At 38.8% G+C, this 11,832-nt stretch overlaps 2 protein-coding genes across 5 annotated transcripts in view; one reads left to right on the top strand and one right to left on the bottom strand.

Annotated features, from left to right (window-relative positions):
- The window catches only part of POLR3G (RNA polymerase III subunit G), a 74,190-nt gene extending 73,594 nt beyond the window's left edge, over positions 1 to 596 (bottom strand). For 3 of the 4 annotated variants that reach the window (XM_004263540.3, XM_033401366.2, XM_049708438.1), the window contains exon 1: positions 343 to 596. The gene's annotated coding sequence lies outside the window, so the exon portion shown is untranslated. Of the gene's footprint in view, positions 1 to 299 lie in introns of all 4 variants that reach the window. The other variant, XM_033401373.2, reaches the window with a different exon arrangement.
- A 55-nt stretch (positions 597 to 651) lies between these two features.
- MBLAC2 (metallo-beta-lactamase domain containing 2) lies at positions 652 to 11,554 on the top strand. The gene is made up of 2 exons (XM_004263541.3): positions 652 to 1,523; positions 7,980 to 11,554. Exons 1-2 carry the CDS (start codon positions 1,070 to 1,072, stop codon positions 8,363 to 8,365), a joined length of 840 nt encoding a protein of 279 aa, XP_004263589.1. The 5' UTR covers positions 652 to 1,069; the 3' UTR covers positions 8,366 to 11,554.
- The last annotated feature ends 278 nt before the right edge of the window (positions 11,555 to 11,832 follow it).

The following is an 11,832-nucleotide window of genomic DNA, read 5'->3' on the forward strand; positions in this document are numbered from 1 at the left end:
CATACTGAATAGTCTGTCCTTAGCTGCAAGTCTGCGGCAATGACTCGTGTTTGAACCAATCATACCAAAGGAATTGGAAATCTACCATCAGTAAGAGTATAAATTCCATTCTCACTGCAAACAGTCCTAGGAAGTGGAGACTAGGTAAAAATTGGAAGCGACAATTTTAAACGATTGTGAAGGGATTAGGAGAAGGGGACGTAAAGCTATCTCCCAATGCCCCTCAATCCAGAGGCTCTTTAATCTCCACTCCTGACTTCCCCCACCTTCTCCATGTGCCCCTTTAACTCCCCACTTACCCTCTCCAACTCCTCCCAAGCCCTCAATTGCCTCCTCTGTTACCTGCTCACTAAGTCTCGAGGCTTGGAAAACTGTGCAACCGAAGTGCCGGCCGGCAAGGAAGGGGTGCGGACAGAACGTTCCGAAGCTCTGGTGCTGGTTCCACCTCTGGAGAAGCACGCTCCGCCCTCCACGCGGCCTCAGAGCCGCGTTCAAACCCAACCAATTAGCCCCACCCACTCCCTAGCTAGGCCCCGCCCTCCTGGCAAAGAGCTTTTTAGCCCTTGGCGGGCGCCGTAGTCGTCCAACCCCCTTGGCCTGACTCTTTCTGCGCCAGCTGGAAGTGCGCAACATAGCGCGCGGTGGGTGGGCTGCCCTGCTCCCTCCCACGCTTAGCTCTCGGCCTCTGCCGTCAGACCCCCAGAGGTGGGAAGAGTTATCACTTTCTGGATCTCTCGTCTACTGCATTGGCCCCTGCGTTAACGCTCCCTTGTGCTACGGCCAGTGAGGCTGCGATTGTTCCAGCGCCCCGGTACGAGGAGAGCAGCTCCTGCTCTCTGCGGAGCTGGCAGGAGGGTGCGGGCGGACGCTGCAGGCAGAGTCTCCGCGCGTCTTTCCTTCTTCTGGTTCTCCCCGCAACCCCATCCGCATCCCCCGCCCCCTCCTTGCTCTGCGGTTTCTCCCGGGCTGCGGGCAGACCGCTCCATACAGCTGCAGCGCCCGAGTCTGGGCAGCCTGCGGGAGGCACACACGCCCACACCCACTCCGCCTGGCCGCATCCTTGCCCAGCATGTCTGCGCTTGAGTGGTACGCCCACAAGTCCCTGGGCGACGGCGTCTTCTGGATTCAGGAACGCTTCTATGAGTCTGGCAACCGCGCCAACATCTGGCTGGTGCGCGGCTCCGAGCAGGACGTGGTGATCGACACAGGCCTGGGGCTGCGCAGCCTCCCGGAGTACCTGTACTCCTCCGGCCTCTTGCAGGACCGCAGGGCCAAAGAGGATGCGGCGTGCCGGCCACTGTTGGCTGTGGCTACCCACGTGCACTTCGACCACTCCGGCGGCCTCTACCAGTTCGACCGGGTGGCGGTGCACCACGCCGAGGCCGAGGCGCTGGCTCGCGGGGACAACTTTGAGACCGTGACCTGGCTCTCCGACAGTGAGGTGGTGCGGGCGCCGAGCCCGGGCTGGAGGGCCAGGCAGTTCCGAGTGCAAGCGGTGCAGCCCACCCTCATCCTGCAGGATGGTAATGGTCCCTCACGGGCGCGCGTTCTCTCATTAAGGGAAGGGACTGGGGAGAAACTGTCCGAGGGGTGCTTGTTGCACACCTGCTTGGCTGTAAGGTGTCATATCGCAGAAACACTACTTCTGTTTCTCCCTTCCCTGAGTCAAAAGCCCACTCGACCATAGAGTCTGTGGAAGGCCACTGCAGCCTTCCCTACCAGGGACAAGCTCCAGCACCTTGTAGTAATGCTGAGTACTCGACTGAAAGCCGGCCCCACCCCCTAGTCAGTTTCCTGTGTAACGTACGGTATGTAGTAACGCTATAGAGACTTCTGACTAGGATTCCCATTCTTTTCCCGAACACAAGTCTGACATTTCCAGGCACTTTTCTAGCGAAAAGACTCTTAAGGAATGGTGCCTCATGGAGAGTGCATGTCATGTTCTATGCTTTTGAGAACTGCTGACTTCATCGGCCGGGTACGAACAATTCCCACCTGTAGGCTTAGAAAGCCGTTAGAGAGCAGTGGTTCTAATCTGCTCATGCATCTTTATCTTTCAGTTCTTGATGTTGCCTCACAAGAGAAAAAGCTTGATTGTGAACATAAAAAGTAGAATGTGTCTGAGTCTTATGACAGCTCTCTATTCTGGTTGAAAGCAAGGCCTGAGAAAGATTAATAAGGAGGCTATTTCCCGTAATGGTGAAGTATGTGGACTAATGCTTAGATAACCTTGGGCCTCTTTGGCTCTGTGAAAAGCAGGATGGGGTTCAGAAAGAAACTAATGGAATAAAATAGTGTAGGGTTCCAGCCCTTCCAACCTCACACAGTCACTTAAATAATTAAGCCAGTTGGTCACAGCAGTGATATTTGTATATTAATTTCTTTTTTGTTTTTAGAATGCTTCTGTTGATTTTAGCCTCGCAACACATTTGAAGTGAGGCTACTGACCCCCAATTAAATGGCTTGTCTAGAGTCCACAGAGCAAGATACAGATAAAAGCTAGGATTGCAACCCAGGCACAATAGATCAAAGCATGCAGATCATACATAAATCCTACCCCATAAATATATTATGGTAATCCTGAGAAGGAGGTGAAACCCTCTTTCCTTTCTATCTTGAAACTCTTTTATTTGCCAAATTAGTTTATTAAACCATTCCCCTACGAGGCAGAAAAATCCAGTTGCTGCAGTACAATAAGTCTCACTTTTATGACCAACCAGTATGACAAATAATGAAGTACTTTACAAAAATGAGTTTATCTTACAGATGAGATCTTGATCACTTGAGGCATAAGAAATAGAAAGCAAGATTCTATACCTCACACCCCACTTAAACAGTCTTTTCATTAAAATTTTAAATCTAAAGATTAAAAAAAACAATGGTTTAGATGGGAGTCTTACATTACCTGACAATTTGAGATGAAAGAAAACTAAATTTACATTAAAGGTACTTTTAATTGCTGTATTTCTTGATGGAATTGATACTTTTAGAGGTAGGATTTCCATGCAGTTGATGGGTATTCAGACTAAATTAACACCCAGCCCCCCCTCAAAAAAGTTTACATTAGTATTTAAAATATATTTAAATTGTCTAAATGAATAAATGACTTTTGATTTATTTACTTTTGCTTCTGTGCCAGAAATAGGAAATGATGAAAGAACGATAGGAATTATTGTTTTATAGATGAAGAATCCACACGGGCTTGAATATCATACCTGAAGTCACATAGTTAGGGAAAGAGCTCAGACTGGAAACCAGGTTTCCTAAATCCCAGTTGATGCTGGAATTACAGGATTTTGGAGTTGCAAGGAACCTGCAAGCTACCTTTGTGGTGCTTTAAGCCTTTGAAAGTGTGAAATGAAAGGTTAATATTTACTAAAAACTTTGAAGGTGGTAATACTGTGTTAAATTAAAAATTGTTTTTCATTAGGAGCTGGATGTCTCACTCTCTCAAGTAGTATCTAATATCCTCTTTTCTCAGGAATATTAATTTCCTGTCTCTTCTGAATGGTGTGGCCTGCTAACTTGATATTATCATAATCCAGGTACCTGGAAGGAAATAGAAAATATTTATATTAAAAACTCATACACAGTTACGTACACACGAACCGTACATACCTAACAGCATGAAGTCTTCATTGTTTTGGTTAGAAAATAAGGAGGCTGAATTCGTTAGCTTATTACATTTCATTTAGTGGATTGATGACCACCTGTCGTGGAGAAGCATAAATCTGTGCAGTGTATCACTAACCCAAAAGCTTACTTGTGTATAAGGGACAAGGAAGACAAGGAGAGGTCATCATCCAGTGCATGCATCATTTTTGATGGAAAAACAACTCACCCTACTAATAGTGAAATCATATCTTCCTATAAGAAGATAGCAATAAACCCTAAACTGATACAGCACATTCTTCTTGAATGGGCACACATCATTCTGCCTGTTTTTCACAATAGGCAGGCATTTTGGCCCCTACTGTACATGTTTAAACAATTTTCCTAGAGTCATCAAGATATTAGAACAGTTGTTTCAGGTAAACTTAAAAATCATTTGGGGAGGTTAAAAACAAAAAATGGATTCCAGAAAGGTAGCAGATTGAACGAACACGTCTAATTTGACTCCCTCTCAAAATCCCACTAAGATTACAGCAGATGCACCATGGTTTGTCTATTTGCTTTATGTATAAATCCACATTGAGGTTCTGTTTTGGATGCTGGAGAGTAAATGTGATGACTGAGTTAGCAGTTTTATCCTATGCCAGCAATAGAAAATTGAGAGCCAATCCAGTTTGCACTGCAGGAGACTTAAAAGGCTCAGGAATTAGCAGTAGCTGGTACCTTAGTTGGGGCAAAGGGAAGAAAACTAAAATAAGTAGAATTGGTTGAAAGCCATTTAAGAAGCTGTTAAAACTCTGAACTCTTCTCCCTAAGTGAATGCTCCTCTCCCCGGAGTTAGTTTGTTTTCTGGCAAGAATAAAGTAAAGGGGTTTCTTTTTTTTTTTTTTTGGCTGCGCCATGCAGCATATGAGATCTTAGTTCCCTCACCAGGGATTGAACCCATCCTGCAGTTGAAGTGAGGAGTCTTAACCACTGGACCACCAGGGAAGTCACAAGCAAAGGGGTTTCTTGATTGAGGGATGCCAAGTACTAATGAGCTCAGGAGTTCAGATGGAAAATAGGGATAAGTGTATGTGTATGTATATATAATTTGCATTTCCCTAATGACTAATGACATTGAGCATCTTTTCAGGTACTTATTTGCTATTCAAATATCTTCTTTGTTTAAGGGTCTATCAAAATCTTTTCTCTTTTTTAAAAATTGAAAAATTGTTTTCTTATTGAGTTGTAAGTGTTCTTTATATATTCTGAATTCAAGTCCTTTATCAGATATACATTTTGCAAGTATTTTCTCCCAGTGTGTGACCTGCCTTTTCATTTTCTTAATGGTATCTTTTTAAGCAGGGAAGTTTATAACTTGGATGAAGTCCAATTAGTCTATTTTCCTTATGTTTTATGCTTTTTGTGTCATATCTAAGAGCTCTATGACTAGCCCAAGATCACAAAGATTTTCTTCTGTTTTTTTTTTTGCTGGAAGCTCTCACATTTAGGATTATGATCCATTTTGAGTTAATTTTTGTTAATATTGTGAAGTAAGTGTTGAGAGGTGCCTATTGTTTATTTGCATATGTATATATATCCAAAGTATTCCACTCTAATTTGTTGAGGAGACTATCCTTTTACCCAGTGAATTATATTAGTTGATACTTTTGTCAAAAATCCACTGACCATGGGCTTCCCTGGTGGCGCAGTGGTTGAGAGTCCGCCTGCCGATGCAGGGGACACGGGTTCGTGCCCTGGTCTGGGAATATCCCACATGCTGCGGAGTGGCTGGGCCCGTGAGCCATGCCCACTGAGCCTGCGCGTCTGGAGCCTGTGCTCTGCAATGGGAGAGGCCACAACAGTGAGAGGCCTGCGCACCGCAAAAAAACACTGACCATATATGTGAGTGTTTTCTTCTGGACTCTAGTCTCTTTCAATGATTATGTCTATCATTTAGCCAGCACCACACTCTCCTGATTATTGCAACTTTGTTATAACTCTTGAAATTAGAAAAGTCCTCCAACTTTATACCTCTATTTCAAAATTGTTTTGGCTATTCTAGGTCATTTGCATTTCCATATAAATTTCAGAGCCAGATTTTCAATTTCTGTAAAAAAGCATGTCAAGGTTTTGATTGAGATTCTTGAATCTATAGATCTACACTGACCATTAAAGTAATCACTAGCCACATGTAGCTATCTAATACAAATTTAAATTAATTAAGATTGATTAAAATTAAAAATTTAGTTCCTTGTTGCACTAGCTTTATTTCAAGAACCATTAGCTACACATAGCTGGTGGCTACCATATTGGACAATGTTGATACAGATAATGTTGTTCCATTATCCTAGAAAGTACTATTAGACAGTGCAGTTATAAGAAAAACTGGATTTAATTACCATCCTAACAGCTTTGAGTCTTCCAATCAATGGATATGGCACGTTTCTCCTTTTGCTTAGATCCTCTTTAATTTCTCTTGAAAATGTTTCTGTAGTTTTCAGTGTACAAATATAACAAAACACCTTTTTCATGTGCAATTGAAAAGAATGTGTACTTCACTGTTTTGGTGTAAACTATTTTATATATGTCAGTTAGGTCAAGCTGGTTGATAGTGTTGTTCAGGTCTTCTGTATCCTTACTGATTTTCAATCTACTTGTATTATGAATTATTCAGAGAGGACTATTCAAATCTCTAAGCACAGTTGTTGAACTGTTTATTCTTATTTTAATTATGTCAGTTTTTATTTGAAGAATTTTTAGTCTCTATTTTAGGTACATATGCATTTAGAATTTTTTTCATGTATTGACCTAATGTATAGCCTCATAAAATGTACCTCTTTCCTCTAGTAATATTCTTATATAAAAAACCATTTTGTCTGACAGTATTGCCACTCTAGTTCTCTTATTGTTAATATATTTTTTAAAATTATTTATTTTTGGCTGCGTTGGGTCTTCATTGCTGCACGCGGGTTTTCTCTAGTTGTGGCTAGCAGGGGCTACTCTTAGTTGCAGTGCACTTCTTCATTGTGGTGTCTTCTCTTGTTGCAGAGCTTGGGCTCTAGGCACGCGGGCTTCAGTAGTTGTGGCGTGTGGGCTCAGTAGTTGTGGCACACGGGCTTAGTTGCTCCATAGCATGTGGGATCTTCCTGGACCAGGGCTCAAACCCATGTCCCCTGCATTAAGTTAAGGCGGATTCTTAACCACTGCACCACCAGAGAAGCCCTTATTGTTAATATTTATATGGTATAATTTTTCAAACTATTTTTGTCTTTGATTTTATAGTTCCTCTCCTGTAGACTGCATACATATCTCACTTTTTAATCTAGACTGACAATCTCTGCCTTTGATTAGAGTGTTTATCCCTTTCATATTTAATATAATTATTGATATGGCTGTATTTAGGTCTGCCATTTTGTTATCTGTTTTCTATGTCTCATTTCTTGTTTATGTCTTTGTTTTTCCTTTATTTTCTTCTTTTATGTTAACAATTCCTGATTATTACACCATTTTAATTTCACTATTAATTTTAGCTATATTTCTTTGATTTTTTTCTGTATATGTTTGCACTAGAGATAACAATATGAATATTTTAACTTATTATGATTTACCTAAGTTAGTACTGATTTAAATCCAGTAAAACAGCAATTTGTATTCATATAGCTCAGTTTCCTCCCCACTGTCAAATAACTGAGAAGAGTGTGAGATTTTACCGTACTTGCAGGTTAGTAAGTTAGCTTGCCCCAGTTTCATGGATTCTGACAGAAGACATGAGGTTCCTGGGTCAGAGACTAAGAACAGTTTATTACAGCAATACCAGTAGCCAGAGCATCATCATTTGTACCGATTCCTCAGGTCTTAATTTCCACAGAGTGACAATATAATACTGTTCACTAGAGCACCATTCATGAATTGTGTCACCAGATACTAGTACAATGGATATTCTGAAAACTGAGGTTTTTGGTCAAATAAATTTGAGAAACTATACAGCCACATCTCCCTTGTGTATATCCACAATGTACATTAGCGTATTAAATGTACATTAGCATATCTTGCAGAAAAGAAAGCTGCTTAATTTTCTTTGAAGGGTTTTCAAAATTATTTGACCACAGAATCTTCTTTTCTTCTTTTCTTTTATATATTATAACAACCAGCAGAAATTGTGTTTCACTGTTTACTTTGGCAAACACTGGTCTAGCAAACAACAGAAGTGAAATATAGGCAACTTATTTTAAATCATCAATAAGAAGTAGGTATTTTTAAAATAAAACTAAAATAAGTTCATCCTTCCCAACATCTTTGAAACTGTTGTGTTCTTCTATTCTTTAAGCGATTGAAGTCAAATATATGACATGTTTATCTGTAAATTCTGTTTCCATTTTTAGGGGATGTGATCAACCTTGGTGACAGACAGCTCACTGTTATGCATATGCCTGGTCATTCTAGGGGCAGTATTTGCTTACATGACAAAGACCGAAAGATTCTCTTCAGTGGAGACGTCGTGTATGATGGATCACTGATTGACTGGCTCCCATACAGCAGGATAAGTGACTATGTTGGAACCTGTGAACGTCTGATAGAATTAGTGGACAGAGGTCTGGTAGAGAAGGTGCTTCCTGGGCACTTCAATACCTTTGGTGCTGAAAGGCTTTTTCGATTGGCTTCTAACTATATTTCAAAAGCTGGGATATGTCACAAAGTTTCTACTTTTGCCATGCGATCTCTTGCAAGTTTAGCCCTACGTGTAACAAATTCTAGGACCTCGCCCTAGTATTTAATTCTATAAATTAATACAATTAATTCTGTGTTGTTTAAAATAGTGAGCATTTTAAGAAATGCTTTTTTACTACTATTATGTATTAGAGAAAAAAAGGTTGAGAATGAATAAGCCAAAAATGGAACTTCTTAAATTTTTTTCTTTTTTCCAAATAAGAAACCACTTAAATAAGATTATAATTTGCCAAAGCTTGTAATTTGCCATCATTCTGTAATATTTGTTCTAGAAATGATATAGAGGTATATGGGGAAGCAAGGAGGCATTTTGCAGTAAGAAAAAGAACTACCTTGCGTCTCATTTCTCTCATTTTATTTCCTAGATGACCTAGAAAAAAGAGCATAAAGAGTTTTATGTTTATACTCTGAACTTGATATTTTTAATATATTATTTGAAGATAAAGGTTTTTGGGTTTAAAGTACATTAGAACTCAAAACTTAAACTAACATTTAGAATGACAGCTAAAACAATCCATTGTTACGGTACAGAATTTTTTTTTTTTTTTTGCCTCTCACTGTTGTGGCCTCTCCCGTTGCGGAGCACAGGCTCCGGACGCATAGGCTCAGCGGCCATGGCTTACAGGCCCAGCCGCTCCGCGGCATGTGGGATCCTCCTGGACCGGGGCACAAACCTGTGTCCCCTGCATCGGCAGGCGGACTCTCAACCACTGCGCCACCAGGGAAGCCCCTATGGTACAGAATTTTTATGCTTCATTTTATTTATTCTTAATGTAATTATAGTGTACATTATGTGTTATGTAATTTTACGTACAAAAAGTACAATGAATTTTGTTTTATTGTGAAGCTTTAAATATAAATTGCAGAGTGCTTCAGTAAAAAGAAACTACTATATATTGTTGTTTGTTATTATGTAAGTGTAATACTTTCAATTGTAAAAGTGAAATTCAAATGTCTGTAATCTAACTATAAATTGTCAGATTTCTCAAAAGGACACTGTCAGGGAAATTTGAAAATATACACATTAAGAGTAATTTTAAAATTATATCCTATTTTAATAAAAACAGCTATAATAAACAAAATTTTTCTTTTTAAATAGCAGCTTTAGTATATGTGTCATATTTTATAGTACCAAACAACATCCTAATATAAACCATTCTTTTACTTAACATAACATACATATTTGCCACAGAAGGCTTTTCAAATCAATTGCAAAATGTGCATTAGATATTGACTTAGAGTGAATTGCCTTTTTTATCCTGATTCACAACACCTATTCCTGTTCAGTATTCTTTGTCTTGAATGAAAAGAAGTCTCCATTTATAAAGATATAGGAAAGATTATCCCACTATTTAGTAAAATGTTTTAGTTTGGTACTCTTAATAATTTATTGAAAAGCCTTTTGGAATATTTCATGAGGGTTTTTTAAACAGTTTTTTCACTGCCTTTTTATTATTGACATAGCCTAAACCAAACTCAGATAGCTTTGGAAATCAGATTTTTTAGTATTAAGAAGGTCCAGCAATTTTGATTTCTGAAAAAATGTGAAACTTTTCCTACCCAACACCCCACTCAGGTTCTTTAGTCTTTTATTCATTCAACACACACACACGCCCCCCACATGCATACACACAGTCACATACATACATGCATACATTGTGCTAAACACTGTGGAAGCTTAAAAAGTCAGAGACTATATCCTAGCTGGAAGTAGAAGACAAACAAAACTTGAATAATAGTATATGCAGGTTGAAGTTAATACAAATTACACATGAGTGTCAGGGACATAAATGGAGGGGTGTGAAGTTTGGTTAGGGAAAGGTTCCTGGAGGAGGAGTTTTTGAGTCAGATTTGGAAGGATGATTTGTTGGGTGGTGAGGGTAGAAAACAAGAATGGGGTTATTTCTGCATCCTCAGTGCTAAGAATAGGGATGGAAGTATTGCTGTCTAGAGTAGGCTATTCCTTGTGTCAATTCAATTTTCCGGTGTCTTAGATCTTCTAAACACCAAGCATTTAGCATGAGAAAGATGGGTCTGTGATTGTATATATAAGAATCATCCTTATCACAGACAAACTGTACTGCCACATGCCACAAAATGAACTTACTTAAAATCAGCAAGGAAGCCATGGTTGTTGAAATGAAGAATATCATGGGAATTTCTCTCTGACAGTCATTCAAGGCAGTAGGTCTGTTTTAATTGATAGTGTAACATCAAGAACATAGATTTGGTTCAGGGCAACTACAAACTATATCACTTAATGAGCCTTAAATATAGCCATTATTTTTATATCAATAGCACAAGAGAAAACCAAAAGTCCTTAACCATTGACCATTTTATCATATTTTAGGACTTTTTAAAAAAATCAGGTTATAGTAGGCACTAAGTTTTATTGAAAAATATTTAAACCTGATGAAGGCTTTCCTTATTTCTTAAAAGTGCGATTTTTTCAAAGCACATTGCACATTGATTTTATTTTTAAATTTCCCAGTTTTTTTTCCTGGTTTTTCAAATTGTACCAAAACATAAGACTGTGATATTTTGCTATGGCTTCAATGTGGGTAAATTAGGGAAAGGATGTATCATTCATTTAGTGCCCATGCTATGCATTTTAAAATAGGCATTATTTAATTTAATCCTGGCCCCAGTGCCAAGAAGTAATTGACCAGCCTAACACGACTTTGGACAAAGCTGGTAACTGAACACAGGTCTGTCTGCCTCCCAAGCTGAGCTCTTTCTCTTATACCTGCACAATAACATAAAACTGGCAAAGTGTATTTTTACTTCTCAAGATGCCACATGTGCCAAGAATAAATCAAGTGATGTTAAAGCATAATAGCATATTTTAAAGAAGCTTTGAAAATATATATTTTCACCCTGACAGTGACCCTTGTTGTAATTTATGGTTTGGGGAAATAATATTATGTAAGTATAATTCAAAGTTGTCAAAACCTAAGACATTTAGAAATAATTTTTATTATTCATTTTGTTAATAACTTAATTTTTGGAAATTCAGTTCCCTTATTTGGTGTTTCCTTTTAACTGAGAAGTCTAAAACAAACAAAACCTTGTGTGTTATCCTGATATAGCTGAATAAATGAATATGTGTCGTTGTTCTTATATGGATAGTAATATGAATGTGACATGCACAAATTGTCCTCTTATAATTTTCAGATAAGTGTAAGTAAACATTTATGTGATAACTATTAAAGTGGACATTTTATTTCAATCTATAGTTGGTATTTTTTATAATGTTAGCAAATTTCCATTTAATGTCTTGCAAGGTTATTTTCTATGTGAAGTGCAGTTTTGAAAAGCTTGTAATAAATAAGCTGTAAATCCCTAGGCAAGGATAGAGAACCCAGAAACTGAATAATACCTGTATAAGCCTTAAGTAGTTAATAAATATAGCATTTCAAATAAATGGATAAAAGAGGGACTATTTAATATATATTTCAATTGTTGATGTGGGAAAAAAGGCCCCTGCCATCATAAAAATAAATTCCA

Source organism: Orcinus orca, chromosome 3 (genome assembly GCF_937001465.1).
Source record: "Orcinus orca chromosome 3, mOrcOrc1.1, whole genome shotgun sequence".
NCBI classification, from domain to species: Eukaryota; Metazoa; Chordata; class Mammalia; order Artiodactyla; family Delphinidae; genus Orcinus; species Orcinus orca.